Source organism: Mustela nigripes, chromosome 3, assembly GCF_022355385.1.
Source record: "Mustela nigripes isolate SB6536 chromosome 3, MUSNIG.SB6536, whole genome shotgun sequence".
In the NCBI taxonomy this organism is placed as follows: Eukaryota; Metazoa; Chordata; class Mammalia; order Carnivora; family Mustelidae; genus Mustela; species Mustela nigripes.
The window spans coordinates 181,786,572-181,807,660 of record NC_081559.1 but is presented as its reverse complement, the minus strand read 5'-3'; the positions used below and the strand labels follow the sequence as shown (position 1 = coordinate 181,807,660).

The window sequence follows — 21,089 nt, the reverse complement described above, 5'->3', positions numbered from 1 at the left end:
CCTTACATAATTATAGCACTTTTACTACATACGAGGTCTTGGGCTAGTGCGGCGGCGGATAAGATAAAGGTAAGATTTAGATCTTGATTGCACTTGAGCAGATTTACTAAGTGGATCTGCTCTCTAAGGCAGGAAGCCTAAGTGTCATTAGATTCAGATAAAGGGGCGATCTCCTTTCTTAGGCGGAGATAAAGGAAAGGATGGAGCGGGAGACCGTTCGAGCGTGGCCCTGAAAAAGGTTTAGGACCCGGACACGTGGGAAGTGTAGAATCACAAAATTCTTTTCGCCCTGGCAAAGAGAAAAAACAAGAAACAAAAAACAAACGAAAACAAACCTGGGCAAACACCGGGAGAAGGCGACATTCTTGCCTCCCGCTCCAGCATTAACGGGCTGCAAGCTGCTGGCATCAGGACGAGGAAGGGTGTTTTCCGGGTCAAGGCCTCAGTCTCAAACTCCTGGCCTCGCCCTCGCTCTGGAACTCCCAGAGCGGCTGCCTCAAAGACCCGAGTGCCTGGCCGAGGCCACGGTAGGCGCTTCAGTCCCCAAAAGTCCGAGCAGGACGCTGCCCTCAGGGAGATTCCGAGCGGCCACGAGGCCCGTGCCAGGCGAGGCGAGGCGGGGCCTCCCGCTGGGACACTGTTTGGAACACTCCCCAGGCTTAGTCCTGGTGCTAGGGCGGAGCGGACCACGACCAAGCAAGAAGTCCAGAGCTGTTTTTCCCCGTTCCCTGTGTCGGACTTAAAGGTGGCGCCAGCACTTAGAGGGGATGCGCGCTCTCTGTTCCTCCACCATCACGCCGGGGAGGGGTGGGGACTCCTGCGCACCCTCCTAACTCCCGTGGGAGGGCCGCCCGGGACCTCGGGGACTGCGCTTGCGCGGCCCCGCCCCGTCCCTTCGCCCCGCCCTGTTAGCCCTTGTGCAGCCGCTAGGGGTAGCGGCGGCGGCTGCGGCCTGGGAGCGCGGCGGCTTTGAGGGCGCGGGAGCCCTACCGAGTGCCGACGAGGGCAGGCAGGAGGGTGGGAAAGCCGGCAGGAGGGGAGGGCGGCGCCGAAGGAGGGCGGCGCGTGGCTGACTCATCCCTCTGGAAGATCAAACTGACAGAGACAAACCCTAGCCAAGCCCGCCCGCCCGCGCCGCCCCTCCTCAACCGGGAGGCGCCCGCCCGCACCGCCTACCCGCCCTCTCCCGGCCCGGCCGCCTCACAGAAAGTTTTTCTCGTCCGAGGGACCGACGCCGCCGCGGGCCTTTCGGAAGGGAAGGGGGATCGAAAAGGAGGCGATCGCCGCGCGGGCCCGGGGAGTGCATGGTGCCCGGCGCCTCGGCTGCCAGTCAGGAGGACATCGGGGCGGGGTCCGGCCGAGCCTAGCTCCTTCTTCCCCGCGCCTGGCCAGAAATCGCCCTCCCGGACTGCCGCGGGGGTCCCCGCTCCTCAGCCCGCCATGTCCCGGCTGCTGCCGCTGCTGAGGAGCCGGACCGCACGCAGCCTGAGGCCGGGCCCGGCCGCCGCCGCCGCTGCCGCCGCCGCGCCCCGCCCGCCGTCCTGGTGCTGCTGCGGGCGGGGGCTGCTGGCGCTCGCGGCCCCCGGAGGCTCCCGAGGGCTGGGCACCCACCCCAAGAAGGAGCCCATAGAGGCGCTGAACACGGCGCAGGGCGCGCGCGACTTCATCTACAGCCTGCACTCCACGGAGAGGAGCTGCCTGCTCAAGGAGTTGCACCGCTTCGAGTCCATTGCCATCGCGCAAGGTAAGGGGGTCGAGTGAGGGGCGAGCCTGGGGGCCTGGCGTCCCCACCCCCCGTCGGCGCCCTGGGAGTCCTCGGCCCCTCGGCCCGGGACCCCTGCCCCCAGCTCCCATCGCCCACCTGGCCTTGAGCCTGGGATGTCCGGGCCTGGGGGCGGGAGTTGGTGGGGCGGGGGGAGACTTCCCGTCTCCTGTGTGCCCCTAGGGCAGGTAGGACAGGCGCGGGGCGTGCCTGGCAGCCGCGACCGACGCTTGGCTGGTTCCTTCCCAGTCTCAGAAGACGAGCTTCAGCCCAGATCGTGCACCGATACTGTGTTGGTTGTGCTTTGATTTGGTGTGTGCCTCCCCTCCCCAGCCCTCCTGTCCCCCAGGCCAGGCCCTTGCTGCTTTCTTGTGCACGTGCAGCCACGCAGGTGGCATGCCGTGCCTGCTTGAGAAGGGCTGCAAACCCGAGGGCAGGAAGAAACTTTCTTGAAAGGTTATCAAACCGAGGTGTATGGGTGTCAGAAGAAGGGGTATTGCTGCTCAGGCCGAGATGCTCTCAGCTGTGTGTTTGCACACACGGCTAGTTGTATGAAACTAAGCAGCCGAAGGAAACATTTTCCTGGGAAATGGAAAGAATGGATCAGACCAGCAACTGCAGATACATAATTTGCAAGCCCCTGTAGGTTCGGCGCTGCACAAGTTAAACTCCGGTTTTTGTTGTTTCCCCAGAGGTTGAAAGAATGAAGTAAATAAAAAGGTGTTTTTCTGGGAATCGGACTTCTGCTTTAAAGTAATGTGGAAGGGAGACAGCAAGGCTATTTTTAAGCTAACATGTTAAAATAGGGTATTTTTAAAACCAGTGCAGAATGCTGTAGGTCTGAATTTGAGTGCAGGTGAAAAAGCTAAGAATTTGGAAAATCAAAAGGAATGAAAGGAGTAGGCCACCTTCAAATATTTTTGCAGTTTAAATACAGCAGTACAGGCGAAATCCATAATACAGACAAAATACATGGCTGCTGTATGTCACATTCTGATGTATTTGACATTTTTAAGAAAAGTTTACCTCCCTCCCCAAAGTTGATAGGTACATAAACATCCCATACATTCCTAAGTTTAGAGAACATTGACTGGAAGGAACATGGCATTTATTTGTCAGGCGCACTTGAAAGTGTTTCTTTGGCGGATGTACAGGAGTGAAGGAAGGTCACATAAGCATGACTTACCGACTATACTGCTTCTTCGGAAACTTTTTCTTAGTTATGCCTTTGAACTGTTTTTTTTTTTTTTTTTTTTTTTCCTACGTTCAGGGAATTGTGGACCAATTTACAGTACGGGATATTCCAGATATTGTCTGTGCACAATGCTTTAAGGGAAAAATGTAACATCATGATCAGTTCAGTGTTTAAGGGTGTAATCATGCCATTATATGAAGCAGTAATTGAATACTAACATATTTGTAAGGTATGTGTGTACTCACTGTGTGGTTTTAAAAAACTGAGCTCTGAAAATATGCTCCTGGGAAAACAATATAACCAGTCATATATGCTGTAACATTGATTTTAGAAACGTTTTCTCCATGGACAACGCTATTTGAACATACATTTGGCCTTATCTAACTAATTTCTTGGGAATTCTTCTGCATTAACATCGTTACAAGTTTGCAGGGCCCAAATGATAAAATTTTATGACAGTTCTTGAAAAGCACATCCTGTGATACAGTTGGATAAATTTTACCTCATACCTTATTGTTTTAGCACAGGCAGTAGTATTGCTGCATTTTCCAATGAAGAGAATTTTAAATTTGACATTGTTTTAAAGGCCTATAAACTTCAGTCAGTGGAGATCAATTAGCATCCATAAACTTATTAAGTATGTAAGTTATATGAGGGTGAAGTTAGTAATTTGTCTTCTTTGTTCAAGATAAGCTGGCAAAAATAGAGGAAACCAATGTCGTAGTTAAATGCTTATCTCCTATTCATAAGCTAAAGAACTTCGAAGTTTAAATAAACTGTTTTTGCCGGTATTGATAACTAAATTATTGCTTGTTGACTCAACTGATACTTGTTGATGCTGCTGCTTTAATTTTAGTACAGTCTTCGTGTTCCTTATCGTCTTCAATATCAATACGTAGAGTTCCTGCGGGGATCACTGAAATCATTTTTCCCCCCAGTCAAATGAAAAACTCCCACGTTTTTCTTTTATTGTTACTTTTTAGATGTTTTTAAATACCTGATTCGACTCGTGTACTTAATGTATGTGTACTAAATGCATTTTCTAATTAAGTAATTAAATAAATTATGTTAAAATGACTTTTGTATTATAGGAAATCTTATGTATTCTCGGAGAGTGTGCTTGTATGAATGAAAGCAGTGTTTTGGATTTGGTGTGGAAACATTACAGGAAAAAATCATCTATGCTTTGATATGCCTGTGAAATCTGTTGTTGAGATTTGGTACATTTGTGCTTATCTTTCTTATGTGTTATCAGTAGGCATTTGATATGGTCTGTGACAAGATAAAGCTTTACATGATTCTAAAGAGATAAAGGCAAGCTTTGTGGGATGTCTTATCGAAGTTAAATAGGATATTGTGATTTTTAAATTACAAAATGATTTCCTTCTCATTTTTAAAAAAGTTGATGCTGCTGCTGCCTTCCGAATGTACCTCCTCAACCTGATCTTTGTTTTTCCAGAAACAGTCCATAGTTTCCTGATAGTACTTTGTTGGTTCATTGTTTTTATAAGTAGGACTGGCAAACTGACATTACAGTGGTTTTTCAATTTTAGAAAGATTTTAAAAACAAAATTTTCTCCCAATTTTTGCAATTACTATTTCTATTTATAATTTTTTTTTAACTTTTGAGACATACAAGTTTCGATTTTGAAGAATAAGCAACGCTCATTATATTAGTTACACATTGCTATATGACAAACTATCCTAAAACATGGTAGCTTAAAACAAACGTGTTCTATCTCACAGTTTCTGAGGATCAGGAATCTTGTTTAGGCTCAGTAGGACGTCTGACTCAGGGTATAGCACAAAGTTGTTTGACCAACTGAGCCACCCAGGCGTCCCAAGCACAAAGTTGTTTGAATCAAACTGTTGGCTGGGGCTGTATCAGCTGAAGTCTTGCCTGGGGCTGGAGGGTCCATTTTCAAAAAGGCTCACTCACGTGGCTGTTGGTGGGAAGTCTCATTTCTTGCCATGTGGGCCTCTCTACATGGCTTAAGTGTTCTCAATATGGTAGCTGTCTTCCCAGAATGAGTGATAGGAGAGAGGGGGAGCCTAAGCTGGAAGCCACAACCTTTTATAACCCAATCTTAGTAGAGACAGTCCATGTTTTTTGTCCTGGTACATAGCAAGAGGGTGCAGATACCAGGAGGTAAAATCATTGAGGGCCGTCTTGGAGGCTGCCTTCCACACTTACTTAAAGGTGTTAAAATTAATGTTTTTTGGAGAATTACACAGAGAGATAATAGCTGGCATTGGAGGAGGCACAGTGAAAGATACGATTTGAAAAAAGGAGGTTCTTAGGGAATATTTTTGTTAAATGTGTACTCCAGGTATTTTTTAAAATTATTTTTGTTAACATATGATGTATTATTTGCCCCAGGGGTACAGGTCTGTGTATCAGCAGGCTTACAGGTTTCACAGCACTCACCATAGCACATCCCCCCCACCGCCATGTCCATATACTCCAGGTATTTTTAAAATGAGATTTCTTTTACATATGTAGGTAAGAAATATATGGAGGTGATTAGAGCAGTTTTTTCTGTTATGTTAGATCTTAATCAGCTTGCGTTTTTTTATGTTTCTGTGTAAGTGGTAATTGTGTACGTTTTAAATTTGCTTTTTAAAAGCCATTTATCTACATCTATATAGATGCACCATGTAATTCTAAACTTAATCTTTTAATTCTCACCTTTTGTGATTATTAAGGTAGAATGTTTAATTTTGAGAACTTTCCATATACAACAAGAGGTCTATGGCAAAATAAAAGGCTGGAAGATTAAACTCTGATGTTAAAGTAGATACTTAGAACACTTAAAAACAAGATTTTTCATTGAGTTCTGATTCACTGGGGATCTTGGACTCTTTAACAAGAGTATCCTCATTTTTCTCAGCCCACGGTAATGTGAGAAAGTAGCAGCTCAGTTAAGCTATTGGTTTCTGGGACGAATTAGAGAAAATCATGGCTTTTGCTCAAAGAGAATAAAAAGAGAGCATGAAAAACATTTCATATTCCAAATTAAGATATGTGAATAATATGCGAACACTTCAGGGCTTGGTTGAAATGGTAAAAGAGGAATAAGGTGTAACTCACCATAGACCCAGCAAGAGAGGAAGAATCAGGATAAGGATATGAAATATGAATTGACTCAGAAAGAATGAACTATCTCTAATAAGCTGAGCGCTTTTTTTTTTTTTTAAACTGAGAGCTTCTGTGTCATGGGCCCAGATAAGTTAAATGAAGCTTTGCTACAATCAGTTATTTTACCAATATGGAAAGAACCTAATTATAGCAGTATATTCCAACAAACTAAATTCTGAATATTTTAGAGTTACTGGCATAGTGGAGTAGTTTTAATTCTAGGGATTACTGCCAGCAGAAAATAGCTAACACAAATAGGATTTTTTCCCTTCCATTATAAAATGGATATGTGCTACTTGACAGTTTCTAATCATCACTCACATATACCTTGATGTTCAGAGTTATGTGCGACTTAAAACAACTGTACTATTACATTTCATGATTTTGTGAGATCAGCAACATAGGCAGGGCTTGGCTGGATGATTCTTCGTGTTTCATGTGGTATCTGTGGAGGTCACTTCATAAATTATAGCTGGCAGATGTGCTGGTCACTGGGTTCAGGATGGTTTTACTCATATGTCTGATACTTTGGTGGACGTGGCTAGAAGCTGGGCTCCTCTGGAGTGGTTGACCAGAGTAAATGCACATGATCTCACTCACTAGCACAACATTCTTGAGATGACTCTAGTTCTTAGATAATTGAGTGGTCAGGACTCAAAGAGAAAAAGTTCCAAGAGGGCTACACAGAAGCTGTAAGGTTTTTTTTGTTTTTGTTTTTAAAGATTTTATTTATTTATTTGACAGAGCCAAGGAGAGAAGGAACCGAAGCTGGGGGTGGGCGGTGGGAATGGGAGAAGCAGGCCTCCCGCAGAGCAGGGAGCCCAATGTGGGGCGTGATCCCAAGTTGCTGGGATCATGACCCGAGCTGAACGCAGACACTTAATGACTGAGCCACCCAGGCGCCCCAGAAGCTGTAAGATTTTATATTAGTTTTCTGTTGCTGCTATAACAAGTTACTACAAATCTGGTGGCTTAAAACAACAAAGGTTTATTCTCTTAGAGTTCTGGAGATCTGAAGTCCAAAATGAGACTTAAGGGGGCCAAAATAAAAGTGTCAGCAACACTCAGTCCTTCTGGAGGCTCTGGGGAGAATCTGTTCCTTGTCTCTTCCAGCTTGCTGCAGTCCTTGGTTCCTGGCCACATCGTTCTGATTTCCGCCTTTGTTGTCACATCATCCTCTCCTTCATTTACCTTTTTGCTTCCACCTTATAGGACTCACTTGGTTACTTTTAGGATCCACCTAGATAACCCTGGATAATCTTTCAAAATCCTTAGTTTAGTACACCTGCAAAATCTCTTCTGCCATGTAAAATAAAGTATTCACAGGTTAGAGGATTAGGATGTGGACATAAGTGGGGGCCATTCTTTAGCCTACCATAGACTTGTTACGACCTAGTCTTTGAAGTCCCAGAATGTCATTTCTGCTGCATGCTGTTGGTTAAGCAAATCACTAAGACCAGCATAGATTCAAGGAAGGGAAATTAGGAGCATTCCATGTAGATAACCATACCTAATAATTGTAGTTTGTTCCTTTATATCAGTATGTTAAAAAAATCAACCATTTCTGTTGGAATCTCTTGTCTTTATTAATGGATACCATTAGCATACAAGACTTTTGAACATTCATTCTTTTACTGAGTGCTAGTACAGTGATTCCTTTTATATTTGAGATGTATAGGACTTCTTTTTCTGGATCAAGATTTCTCAACCTTGGCAGTATTGACACTTCGGGCTGGATAATTCTTGGTTGCCAGGGCAGTCCTCCACATGGGATATTTAGTAACATCCCTGTCCTCTATCCCCCCGGGGTGCAACCAGTCATGTGTCTGGGTTGGGGGTAAGGGGAGGAGTATAGCAAAGTTGCCCTGGTGGAGAGCCATTGCATCCTCCGCCTTATCTTTCCTCTTCTCTCATCCATTGATACTTGCTATCATCTGCGTATTCTCTGTGCTTCAGGCTTATTGCTTTATTTTACATTTATTTGTCTCTGGTAAAGACAGAGAAGTAACTCATTACCTCCCTATCAGACTCCTCACTTCTCTGTCAAATAAATGAGTGCTATGATAACTGTTTTCCTTGATTGTGTTACTTCTTCACTCCTAAGTTCTTGATGAAATTCTAAATATTAGATGCTTAGAAAATATGGCTTTGGAAAAGTTCAACACTGTTTCAGTTTAATTCACCAGCAATTAATTTGGTGTTGTCCACCTCACTAGTCACTTATTTACTTTTTATAGCAGTTATGAGCAGCAGATTTTAATAAACAAATCTGTGTATAGGAAAATTAAAATAATAGGTCTGCAATTTATAAGCTTATTCAGAAAGTTAGGTAGAACTAAAGATAATGGATGATCTTGTGCGTTGGCATAACTAATATTGAACCGTTATTAGTGAAGATTGTTTCAGGTTTTCTTTTTTATTTTTTTAAGATTTTTTTCATTTATTTTTTTATCAGAGAGAGAGAGAGAGAAAAAAAGTGAGCAAGTGCATGCACAAGTAGGGAGAGTGGCAGGCAGAGGGAGAAGCACACTCCCAGCCATACAAGGAGGCTGATGAGGGACTCAGTCCCAGGACCCCAGGCTCAGGACCTGAGCCAAAGGCAGACACTTAACCCACTGGGCCCCCTAGGCATCCCTGTTTCGGATTTTCTAAAAATAGTGGTGAATTTGGGGGTGCCTGGGTGGCTCAGTGGGTTAAGTCTCTGCCTTCGGCTCAGGTCATGATCCCAGGGTCCTGGGATTGAGTGCTGCATCAGGCTCTCTGCTTGGCAGGGAGCCTGCTTCCCCCTCTCTCCCTGCCTGCTTCTCTGCCTACTTGTGATCTCTCTGTCAAGTAAATAAATAAAATCTTTTAAAAAATAATAGTGGTGAGTTTGTATAACCACACACTTGTCTGGTTTTCTTTGGCATGTCACTGTGTAAAGCTAACTGGAACAATAGAGACTAAATCCCTGAATGCAGATTTTATTAGCATCTTGCTCAATTCAGCTGAATTAATTAGTATGTAGATTTATAGAACTCTGGCCTTGTCTTTGACTCATAGGTTTGTCTGTTTTAAGTTAATTAACAACCACATAAGAACAAGTAGTTGTATGTTAAAATACAATAACTTAGTTATCCCAAATCATCTGGTAAATGAGAGATTCTTCTAGGCAAAGGACATTACAGGTAACAAGACATCATTTCCCTTAAGCTCTACTTTGATGGCTTTTGGTAGTGGCATATTTGAACGTATTGCATTTTTTTCTACCTTAGTAAGAGTATAATGAGCACAATTTAGCTTCTACCAGATGCCAATGTCTTTATATACTATATTTTAATATTTTTCTTTGGGGCTACTTCTATTTGTAGGCATACTAGTCATCACACCAAATGCCTCCAGAACACTGTGCCTTTTCAGTTGGCATGTTTTTTAGAATCTGTCATAGTGGTAGTGAATGTGTGGGGCTAATAAACCCCTCCTCCCACTCTCAGGTGCCCTCAGACAATTCTGTTTTCATTCATCCCTTGTGGTTGTAAAGGAGGTCTGCTTCTATGTAAAGGAGGTCTGCTTCTTGCTATCTCTGTTACTGTTTCTAATGTGTACTCTTTGTCACTCTCCCATAGTGTTTTTTGTTTTTTTTTTTCCTTCTCTTTCATTCTTTTCTTTTTTTCATCCCCCTATGTTTGCTAATAGGATTTACTCCTGATAGATACTTGAAGGTCATTAGACCACTGCTCTCTTGCTAACCAATTGTATTTATTATGTTGTTATTGATCTTTTGACTTCTCAGATCTTACACTGAAGATCTTGTATTTTTTGCTAACATTTGGATATGATTGTTTGAAGGATTATTGTTTTAAGCACATAAAAGGTAGTTAACTGAGAAATTAACTGTTTTTAAAGTTTCAGGGAAATTTAAATTAGAATGTACCCTTACTTGGTTTACATTTTCTGTCTTCTGAGTTTTAGGGTAGTTTATTTAATATACTGTGTTATTAGAAACATTTGTAACTTTAAAAACAGTCTAAAAAAGTCTAGTATTTTGTAACACAATTTCGGTTGTATAATGGTTCTTATGTTTTATAGAAGACATCCTGTTACTGCCACTATTGCTGTTGCTAATGTCATCTTTACTACTGTTAGTTAGCACTTATGGAGTATTTGCTATGTGCCAGACATACTGAGCTAGTGAATTTTCAGGTAATTATTTTGTTTATTTATATCAGAGAGAGAAAGAATTTTTTTTTTTTTCTATAGACTTAGAAACCGAGGCTCAGAGTTTCCAAGATCCTACAACCTGTGTGGCAGAGTAGTTTTTAATTTAGTTTTTTATTACACCTTTCTGGATACTCAGACTTGGGATTTTTACACACATTGGGGGAAAAAATAGCACCTCAAATGCTCAATAAAAGTCTCATGTGCTGGTTAACATCCCTTAGTCTATCTTCTGTATATTTTACAATATACAACATTCAATAGAAAAATGAATATGGTACTTTGTTACTTTGTTACTTTGAAAATAAGGGAAGTCAAAGTAAAAATCAATATGCAAAAAAAGTTTATAAACCTCTTAAAAAGTTTGTATATAAAAAGTTTATATGTGAGAGTTTTGGAAGAGTCTGAAAACTAGTATTTGAGACTGCTGACATAAGTTTCTATTTTTTTTTTTAAGATTTTATTTATTTATTTGACAGAGTGAAAGAGAGTGTGAGAGCACAAGCAGGGAAAGCAGCAGAGGAAGAGGGAGAAGCAGGCTCCCCACTGAGTAGGGAGTTGAATGTGGAGCTCAGTTCCAGGACCCTGGGATCACTACCTGAGCTGAAGGCAGATGCCCAACCAACTGAGCCCCCCCAGCTCCCCCCAATAAATTTTAATTTCCTTAAATTTTCTTAGGGAATTGTTGGATTTTTTAAAAATATATAACACACTATTCATAGGAAAGCTTTCCAGCTTTGAAAATTTATTTATTTGGCAAATATTTGTTACTGTACCTACCTATAATAGACCCGTTGTGCTAGCTGGGGTATATCAGAGAATTAATTTGGCAAAATACTTTCATAAAGTTTACCATTTTGAGAAAGGGAGGATACAAACAATAAAGTAAATAAGCAAGATAATTGATAGTGTGTGCTATTAGATAACAGAATGACACTTTCTTTAGATAAGGTGATCTGGGAAGGCCTTTTTGTAGGTGATATTTAAGCTGAAAAGAAAGGATTGATGAGAAACCAGACATTCAGACAGGAAGAGGAAGAGCATTCTGAGAAGGAGGAATAGCAAATACCAAGACCCTGAGATAGGAAGAGACTTGGAACAATGTCGAAATTGACAGAAGGCAAACATGAGTACAATTTAAAGAACAAAGGAGAGCGTGGAATGAGATGAGATAGGCAGGTCGGCAGAAAGCAAGATTAGTCAGGGCCTTTCTAGATAAACTGTATGAAGGCCATTCCTGAGTTGAAACAGAGTGAAGTAATGGAATTTAAAAAGCACTTGACTGCTTTTAGAGAACAAACTGGAGGGTACAAATGCATAAGCTAGGAGACTGCTTAGAAAACTGTTGCAGTATTTTGAGCTAGCGATGTTGAGGGCTTAGACTAGGCAGCCACAGAGATGAAGAGAAGGGGATGGATTCAAGATGTATATTTGAGAGTGAGTTGATAGGACTGCTGATGAGTTAGAAAGGGACAGGTAATTAAGGGAAAGGACATAGTAAGTGATGATTCGGGTTTCTGCCTATAGTAATTGAGTGAAAGGTGGTGCTATTAACTGCTGGAGAGAAGACTGGGGAAAAATAGATTAGGGGTGTGTGTGTGTGTGTGTGTTCAGCTAAATCTGGAATTCATATGGGAAATTGAGGCTGCAAATGTAAGTGTGGGTATCAACAGTTTTATGTAAATGCTACTTATCATAGGGGAGAGGGCGCCCAAGGTGAGAGTCTAGATAAGGGGTGGGAAAACTACGGTCCACAGGCATATCTAGCTTGCCACTTCTGCTTGTAAATAAAGTTTATTGCAGTAGAGACACACTCATTCATTTATATATTGCCTGTGGCTGCTTTTGTGCTATAATGGCAGAGTTCAGTAGTCGTGATAGAGACCATAATGGCCCCCTAAAGCCCAAAATATTTAGAATCCCTTTACAGAAACTGTTTGCCCATCTTTAGATAGAGAAGAGGAAAAAGCCCATGATTGAGACTGAAGCTCCAGAATTTCAAAGTCAGAAGAGTAGGAGCCAGCAAAGAAGATTGTGAAGAAGGGTATCCAGTGAAATTAGGAAAAGCAAAGAGTTTTGAAGTAAAGAATGTGGAAATGATCTGCTATGATGTATGGTGCTGAGAGGGCTATTAAGATAGAATTTGTTTACAAGGAAGTGTGACCCTGGTGATCCTGGAAATATCTCTTTGGTAGGGGGACATATTTGAATAGGTTGAACAGAGAATTACTAAAAACACTGCTTAGTCTTAATTTCAGTATTAGTCTTTTAGAAATTAAAAAATGTTTACTTTCTTTACAGAAGCAATGTTGGCAAACTTTTTCTAAAGGGCTGGTTGTAAATATTTTAGGCACTGTAGACCAAAAGGCAAAATTGAGGATTAATGTAGTATTTATGTAAGAGAGAAAACAAATTTCCATAGATTTTTGTTGCTGTTGTTCTTTATTTTTTCCCCATTTTATTTTATTTTATTTATTTTCAGTGTTCAACATTTATTGTTTATGCACTATACCCAGTGCTCCATGCAGTACATGTCCTCCGTAGTACTCACTACCAGGCTCACCCAACCCCCCCTCTCCTCCAAACCCCTCAGTTTGTTTCTCAGAGTCCATAGTCTCTCATGGTTTATCTCCCCCTTGAGCTTCCCCCAATTTACTTCTTCTCTCCATCTCCCCAAGTCCTCCATGTTATTCCTTATGCTCCATAAGTAAGTGAAATCATTGATACCTGACTCTCTCTGCTTGACTTATTTCACTCAGCATAATCTCCTCCAGTCCTGTCCATGTTGATACAAAAGTTGGGTATTCATCCTTTCTGATGGAGACATAATACTCCATAGTATCTATGGACCATATCTTCTTTATCCATTTGTCCCTTGAAGGGCATCTTGGTTCTTTCCACAGTTTGGTGACTGTAGCCATTGCTGCTCGAAATGCTGGGGTATAGATGGCCCTTCTTTTCACTACATTAGTATCTTTGGGGTAAATACCCAGTAGTGCAATTGCAGCGTCATAGGGAAGGTCTATTTTTAATTTCTTAAGGAATCTCCACACTTTTTTCCAAAGTGGCTGTACCAACTTGCATTCCCACCAACAGTGTAAGAGGGCTCCCTTTCTCCACATCCTCTTCAACACATGTTGTTTACTGTCTTGTTGATTTTGGCCATTCTAACTGGTGTAAGGTGGTATCTCAATGTGGTTTTGATTTGAATCTCCCTGATGGCTAATGACAATGAACATTTTTTCATGTGTCTGTTAGCCGGTTGTATGTTTTCTTTGGAGAAGTGGCTGTTCATGCCTTCTGCCCATTTTTTTGACGTGATTATCTGTTTTGTGTGTGTTGAGTTTGAGGAGTTCTTTACAGATCTTGAATATCAGCCCTTTGTAGTGTCAGTTGGAAATATCTTCTCCCATTTTGTGGGTTGCCTCTTTGTTTTGTTGACTGTTTCCTTTGCTGTGCAGAAACTTTTTATCTTGATGAAGTCCCAAAAGTTCATTTTCACTTTTGTTCCCTTTGCCTTTGGAGACATATCTTGAAAGAAGTTGCTGTGGCCTATGTCAAAGAGATTATTGCCTATATTCTCCTCTAGGATTTTGATAGATTCCTGCCTCACATGGAGGCCTTTTATCCATTTCGAGTTTATCTTTGTGTATGGTGTTAGAGGATGGTTGAGTTCCATTCTCCTACATGTAGCTGTCCAATTTTCCCAGCACTATTTATTGGAGACTGTCTTTTTTCCACTGTATATTTTTTCCTGCTTTGTCGAAGATTATTAGACCATAGAGTTGAGGGTCCATATCTGGGCTCTCTACTCTGTTCCACTGGTCTATATATCTATTTTTGTGCCAGTATCATGCTGTCTTGGTGATCACAGCTTTGTAGTAAAGCTTGAAATGAGGCAACGTGATGCCCCGAGTTTTGTTTTTCTTTTTCAATATTTCCTCAACAATGCAGGGTCTCTTCTGGTTCCATGCAAATTTTAGGATTGTTTGTTCCAGCTCTTTGAAAAATGCCGGTGGAATTTTGATCAGGATAGCACTGAAAGTATAGATTGCTCTAGGCAGTATGGACATTTTAACAATGTTTATTCTCCTATCCATGAGCACAGAATGGTTTTTCATCTTTTTGTGTTTTCTTCAATTTCTTTCATAAAACTTCTATAGTTCCTTCAGTACAGATCCTTCCACAGATGTTTTTAATTGGCAAATTTAAAATATAATAAATAACTTGAGTACAAGTTTTTTAAATATAGGTCTTCTAATGAGGAGGATGGAATTATTTTTGGAGGATAACATTTAGCTTAATTGGGGTTCAATATTAGTGTTCTTTATTGTCAAAATTATTTGCAGATATTACATGTTAATGCCAATCTATAATGAAATTTTATGTATTTCATCTTTGAAAATGTCTTTTTCACATTGTTGGGTACCTCCAAATATTGGCATAAGTCTGTAAGCCTATGATTTTAAATGAATGTATTGATTGCTTAGAAGGCATGGAATTCTATTAGATTCTTCTCTTGATATTTGTCTTTTCACACATTACATTGTAGATTAATCCTTTCCAATTTGTGGTAGGTAAAAGCTCCTCAACTGCACAGTTAAATGGATTTTGAAATACAGATCTTGCATTGAGGTTTGAAGAGTGCTGCTGGAATTGTGGTTTGAGCTAGGAAAATAAAACAGCTACGTATTTCTGTGGAAATAAAGATCTTGCCTCCTAACTTTTAACAGTAAGGGAAGTATATAAAGCAGCTTAACATTCCTTGTGAATCAAATATTAGTTGTCTTCCAATGACTACTGTTTAATATTTCACATGTAAGTGCTGTTTTGGGTTGAATTTCTTAAATATTATCATGGCCACAGGTAATTTCCATAACCATTCAGTGTTTGATAATAGTGGTTAAGGGCTGTTCTTCCAATTATTTAAAATGTAAAATAATTTTTAGCTCACTGACTATATTAAAAAAAAGATGGCTGGATTTGGCTTGAAGGCCTTAGCTTACTGACCCCTACAGTTATTTGTAATTTATTTATTAAAAATTTTGGACATTAATTACAAGTATGTAGTATAAAGGAAAGGAATTGTTTTAGTAACATGAAGAGTGTGTGTGTGTGTGTGTGTGTGTGTGTGATAGGGGCCAAGGGCAGACTGCCCCATGATGGGCCACTTTGGCATGAAGATTATTTTTGAGTTAAAAGCAAATAAAACCCAGCAGATTCAGGGAAGGCTCTTTACTTCCCGTACAACTGCCTAAAATATTTCAGATAGAGGACCTGCTCCAGGAAGAAAGCTCTCACTACAGAGAACTATGATATAAGCTAGGTATGGTAGACAGGGAGGAACATGGCAAGGCTTGTTTGCTCTGTCTTCTCTGTCCCGTTGTTTCTGAGTGGCCCAGCAAATATTTGTTTACCAAACGTTTACTCTTTGTTATCTTTTGTAAATTGCATTCCTTCCCTTTGAAGACCCCTACCCTTTTTTTCTTAGTTCAGAATGACATGTATACATCATTGGAATTTTTGGAATTTTTTTTTAATTGTAAAGATTTTATTTATTTATTTCACAGAGAGAGAGAGAGAGAGAGAGAGAGCCTGAGCAAAAGCAGGGTGAGTGGCAGGCAAAGGGAGGGGAAGTGGCAGGCAGAGGGAGAGGGAGAAGTAGACTCCCTGCTAAGCATGTACCCCACCATGGGTTTCTGTCCTAGGACTTTGGGATCATGACCTGAGCCAAAGACAGACGCTTAATCAACTGAATCACCACATCTGTGTGGATTCCCCCTACATAATTAAGTTGTATTTTATTTTCTTCTGTTAATATGTCTCATGTCAATTTGATTCTCAATCTAGCTAAAAGGACTTAGAAGGGGACAGGAAATTTTTGCTTCACTACACTATATTTTGTATATATCTCAATTCTACTAGTCCATTATCCATAATGGAAGGAACACCTTACTTACAAAAGTCTTATTTTTTTTTAGGCTTGTTCTCTCATAACTATAACAAGGGTTTAATGATATGGTCTCTATCTAATATGTCTCCCAGCTCTGTAGTGCACTTTAAAACATATACTAAGTCTCCTCTTTAAAAAAAAAAAAAAAATCCAATGAAAGGAGTGTAACTCAACTGCTAGAGAGGTGTCTTCCACTTGCTTTCTAACTTCCAGTGGAACCTAATTATACAACATTACAATAATTTATGTTATTTTTGATTGGGAAACTAGTACTAGTTACAAAACCTCCAGGTAAAATTTTAGAGAAATTCATGCCAATTTTTGACATTTTAGTGCTTGACATTTTATTAATTTTTTTTTATTTAACAATTTGAAGTCCTACTGTATACTTGCCTGACATTATTGAGGCACTTGTTAGGGTTCTTAAAATTATGAAGTTTATGTTTTAGAGGGGGTAGAGATATTTTAGTTTGAAATTATAATGCAGTGTGTTAAGTGTTGTAATAGGGTTTAGAATGCATTGAAGTATTGGAGGGATAACTAGGGAGTGATAACTAGGGAGTGGAGAAATGCAGAGGGATGATGTTACCTTATAGAAAGTAACATTCAAATTGAAACCTAGAACTCAGTAGGAGGTAGGTGGATCAGGCGCGTGTGCATAGAATTGTGGAGGTGAACTATCATGAATAATGCCATCATGTTTGCAATTTGGGGAAGATCACTGTGCATATAGCACAACACAGGGATAGTAGAAGGATTAGACTAGAGACAGAAGCAAGGAAATTAATTAGGCGAACTTTGTAGAAATCAAAGAAAGGTGATGGAGACCTGAACTAGGCTAGCGGAAATAAGGTGAGAAAGAGGTAAACATATTCAAGAGAGTTTATTTAGGAGTTAAATATTAAAACATTTAACTGGACAATAGAATATGTGTTCGCTGACAGGGATATGAAATAAAAAGGTGAACCAAAGATGATCCTCAGATTTCTGGTTTGAACCATTGACAAGATAATGATATTATTTACAATAGAATGGACTATGCAGGGTCCCAAGCAGATTTTGGAGTGGAGAAGATGCATTCATTTTTAGCTTCTTTGGTATTGGGTATTTGTGAGATAACCATATATAAAGATATCCAATATTTAACTGGCTGTGTGAACCCTGGAGCTCCAGGATAAGATGCAAATTTGGAAATCCTACCCATGTAGTTAGCAGCTAAGGCCAGGGAGATTAAATAGAGTGAAGAGAAGATCCAGGAGAGAACTATGACCAACATTTATTGGAGAGGAAGAGGAAGAAGAACCAGGACTAGGAATAGACCAAGAAGGAATGTTCACAAAGACAGGAAAAATTAAAAAAAAAAAAAAAAAAAAGTGTATCCCAGAAGAAAAGCGAAAAGAATATTTCAAAAAAGAGGGAATAATTTGATACTTTAGATGGGTCAAGTAAGAGGAAGACTGTTGGGAAAAAGAAGAGGTCTGTTGGATTTGAAATCATAAAAAAGACTGAGGTCTTTGTCAGAAGCAGTCTTATAAGAACTCTGTGGGGAGATTCCAGATTTTAGTTGGTTGAAGAAGGAGAATCAGTAAGGAAGGAGTCAGCCTCATTTTTTTTTTTTTTTTTAAGATTTATTTATTTGAGAGAAGGAGGGATTGGGGGGGAGGAGACAGAGGGAGAGGGAGAGAGAAACTCAGGCAGACTCTGTGCTAAGTGCAGAGGCCCATGCAGGTTAATCCCTCGACTCTTGAGATGAGACTTGAGCTGAAACTGAGAGTTGGACACTTTAACTGACTGTGCAACCCAGGTGCCCCAGGAAGGATTTAATTCTCAAAGGGAATTTTGGATATGGAGGGCAGGACATGTTGGGTAGTAGCTTACGTTTATCTGAGATTATCTCTTATAGGTCAGAAGTCTGAACTTAATTTAAGTATTTGTTACTAGTATACTCATTTCTTACAGACAGTCCTATAGAATTCTAGTCCATCAGGGACATTATTCTCATGCTATATGAATTCAAATTTCCAAAAGCCAATTTCAGATGATACCAAAAAAAAATGACTCACATATATGAAGATAAGATTAAATTAATAAGCAGTTGAGGTGCCTGAGGGCTCAGTTGGTTAAGTGTCTGCCTTTGGCTCAGGTCATGATACCAGGATCCTGGGATGGAGTCCCACGTTGGGCTCTCTGCTCAGCAGGGAGTCTGCTTTTCCTCACTCTCCCTCTATGTTCTCCCTCTCTCAAATAAATAAATAAAATGTTATTTAAAAAATAAGCAGTTGTTTTAAAATTGTGTTGTATATTATGCCTTTAAACTAATGGGGGGCACCTGGGTGGCTCAGTGGGTTAAGATTCTGCCTTCGGCTCAGGTCATGATCTTGGGGCCCTGGGATCGAGCCCCATGTCGGGCTCTCGGCTCAGCAGGGCGCCTGCTTCCCCCTTCCTCTCTCTCTCTGCCTGCCTCTCTGCCTACTTGTGATCTCTCTCTGTGTGTCAAATAAATAAAATCTTAAAAAAAAAAAACCTGTTTAAACTTTATTAATGGAAACTTTTTTTATAGATTTAATTTTTATATTATCTGTATTTTCTTAGAACCAGTACCTGCAAGATACCAGCTTTTACCATTATAAAATTTTTCAGCTGTAATATATCTTAATTGAAATTCTGTGTTTTATTATATTTACATAAAGCTTTAGCTATTTCATTTTTTTCAGAAATTCCCATTCTTACAAGTTAACAGATTTTTATGTTATCAACAATCTTTGTTTTATTTTTTCTGCAGTTCCATTAAAATTTTCATAGAAATCAAAGAGATGATTGAAAACTATTTTTCAAATTAAAATGCCCAAGAGATAGGAGGAACACTTTTCCCCGGGATGTGGAATTTCAGTGCTAAGAGAACTGGACAGTTGCTTTGGCGACCTGGACAGTTGGTCGCCCTACCTGCCCCAAGGGTAATAGTGTTTTTGCCCTAAGGCTTTTGGCTCATAGTATAGATTGAAAAAGGATCTAGATAGAGTTTCATTGTTTCTCCTACACAACTGTTTTTCCCCTCCTCTAGGTCTGCACCACAATGAACACTTTATTAGGGCTCTCTCTAATATTTTTTTCATCTGGTGGGATTTCTGGTCAAAGAACCTGCAAGAACATGCAGATTCTTCCAGTTTATGCATACCCTTGTACCTTCACACTGTCCTTCCAGCCCTTACTCTGTCATCACCTGTTCCCTTACTGTTCTCGCTGTGTTCTTATGGTATCTGGTTGCATCTGCGCAACTAAGCAAGTGCTAATGCCCCCTCTGTCCTTTTAGGTACCTGTCTCTTATTTGCCCTGAGACTTGAGTTCTCTGATAGGTTCAAAATAAGTCATGCATTTGAATTTAGTGTGACTTTGTTTCACCCTAATGGTGAGAGCAAACCTCTTTGTAGCTTTCAGTATCCCACAGTGGAAAATAGAGCCCTGCTTCACAAAACTTTATGTACATACAAAATCATCTGGAATTCTTATTGAAATGTAGGTTCTGTTTCAGTAGATTTGAAGTGGGACCAAAAGTCTGCATTTCTAACAAGTTTCCAGGGATCTCAATGCTACAGGTCCATTGAATGCAAGGTTATGGAAGGTGTTTGTGTTTTTGTTTTTAAGGTTGGAAAGAGTTGAGGTCATGTGGATGTTTGAATTATGAAAGAAAACAGGCAAACGTGAGAGTCATAATGTAAGATGCGGCACATTTTGTGAGCTGGCAGAATTTTTGTATTTGTTGTGACTAAGATCTTACAGTTAAAAAAAATTATTCTAGCTTTTTTTTTTCTGCTTAAAGGGGCTTCTTAAAGACATTAACAAAAATGTAAATCATTAGCACTGATTTTATAGTGTACAACAATCACTTTTGGATTATAAATGCTGTAATGGTGCATTCTTTTTTGTTCATTTATTTCATTTTCCATGAATACTTTGAATATAGTGTCCATTGGTTAGTTTCATTTCTTCAGTGTACCATGCCCCTAGTGTTAATTTTTTCTTTTGATTTTCTTCATTCTGTTCTTTTTCCTGTGTTTTCTCTACTTAATTTTGTATTGCTTTTAAAATTGTGAAACATGGGGTGCCTGGGTCACAATGTCTCAGTCATTAGAGCGTCTGACTCTTGATTTCTGCTCAGGTCACGATCTTAGGGTCATGAGGTCAAGCCCCACGTTGGGCTCCATGTACAGTGGAAGTCCACTTTTCTCCTTCTCCCTCTGCCCCTCCCCTGCCCGTGTGCTGTCTCTCTCTCAAAGAAATAAATCTTTAAAAACAAAAATAACATTTTGAAACAATCTCAGATTTATCTCCATATGTTTATATAACAAATCTCAGAGTTTCAAGGATGGTACAATAAGCTTTTTTTAAGATTTCTTTATTTACTTATTTGACAAAGATCACAAGTACACAGAGAGGCAGGAAGAGAGAGAGAGAGGAGGAAGCAGGCTCCCTGCTGAGCAGAGAGCCTGATGCAGGGATTCCAGGACTCTGGGATCATGACCCGAGCTGAAGACAGAGGCTTAACCCATTAAGCCACCCAGGTGCCCCCACTTTTTCATTCCCCTGAGTCACTTGAGAATAAGTTGCTGACATGATGCCGTATCATCTCTGTCATAGGTTGAGTTCTGTGGGAAGCAGTTTGTGAAACTGATTAGCATGCTGGAAGTTTATTGAGGAATGCTGTTGAAAACCTCACCTTTGAAAGGGAAGGGAAGGAAGTAGGTTTGAGCAGAGAGGTACAAGTAAAGTGATGCAGTTTCAGTGGAAGCCTCAGTTTACCTTGTGGAGAGTTCTATAGATGGGAAGACCCTTCCCTTTTGTTCTC

The 21,089-nt window shown here is 40.5% G+C and overlaps 1 protein-coding gene and 1 long non-coding RNA gene across 3 annotated transcripts in view; one reads left to right on the top strand and one right to left on the bottom strand.

The window, feature by feature from the left end:
* LOC132014284 (uncharacterized) overlaps positions 1 to 848 on the bottom strand; it is a 32,901-nt gene extending 32,053 nt beyond the window's left edge. For both annotated transcript variants that reach the window (XR_009403269.1, XR_009403270.1), the window contains exon 1: positions 336 to 848. This is a non-coding gene — a long non-coding RNA (uncharacterized LOC132014284). The remainder of the gene's footprint in view (positions 1 to 335) is intronic.
* Positions 849 to 916: 68 nt separating this feature from the next.
* The window catches only part of TMEM65 (transmembrane protein 65), a 69,604-nt gene continuing 49,431 nt past the window's right edge, over positions 917 to 21,089 (top strand). Inside the window, exon 1 of the mRNA XM_059395122.1 lies at positions 917 to 1,744. Coding sequence (XP_059251105.1) covers positions 1,441 to 1,744 — 304 coding nt within the window. The 5' untranslated portion in view covers positions 917 to 1,440. The remainder of the gene's footprint in view (positions 1,745 to 21,089) is intronic.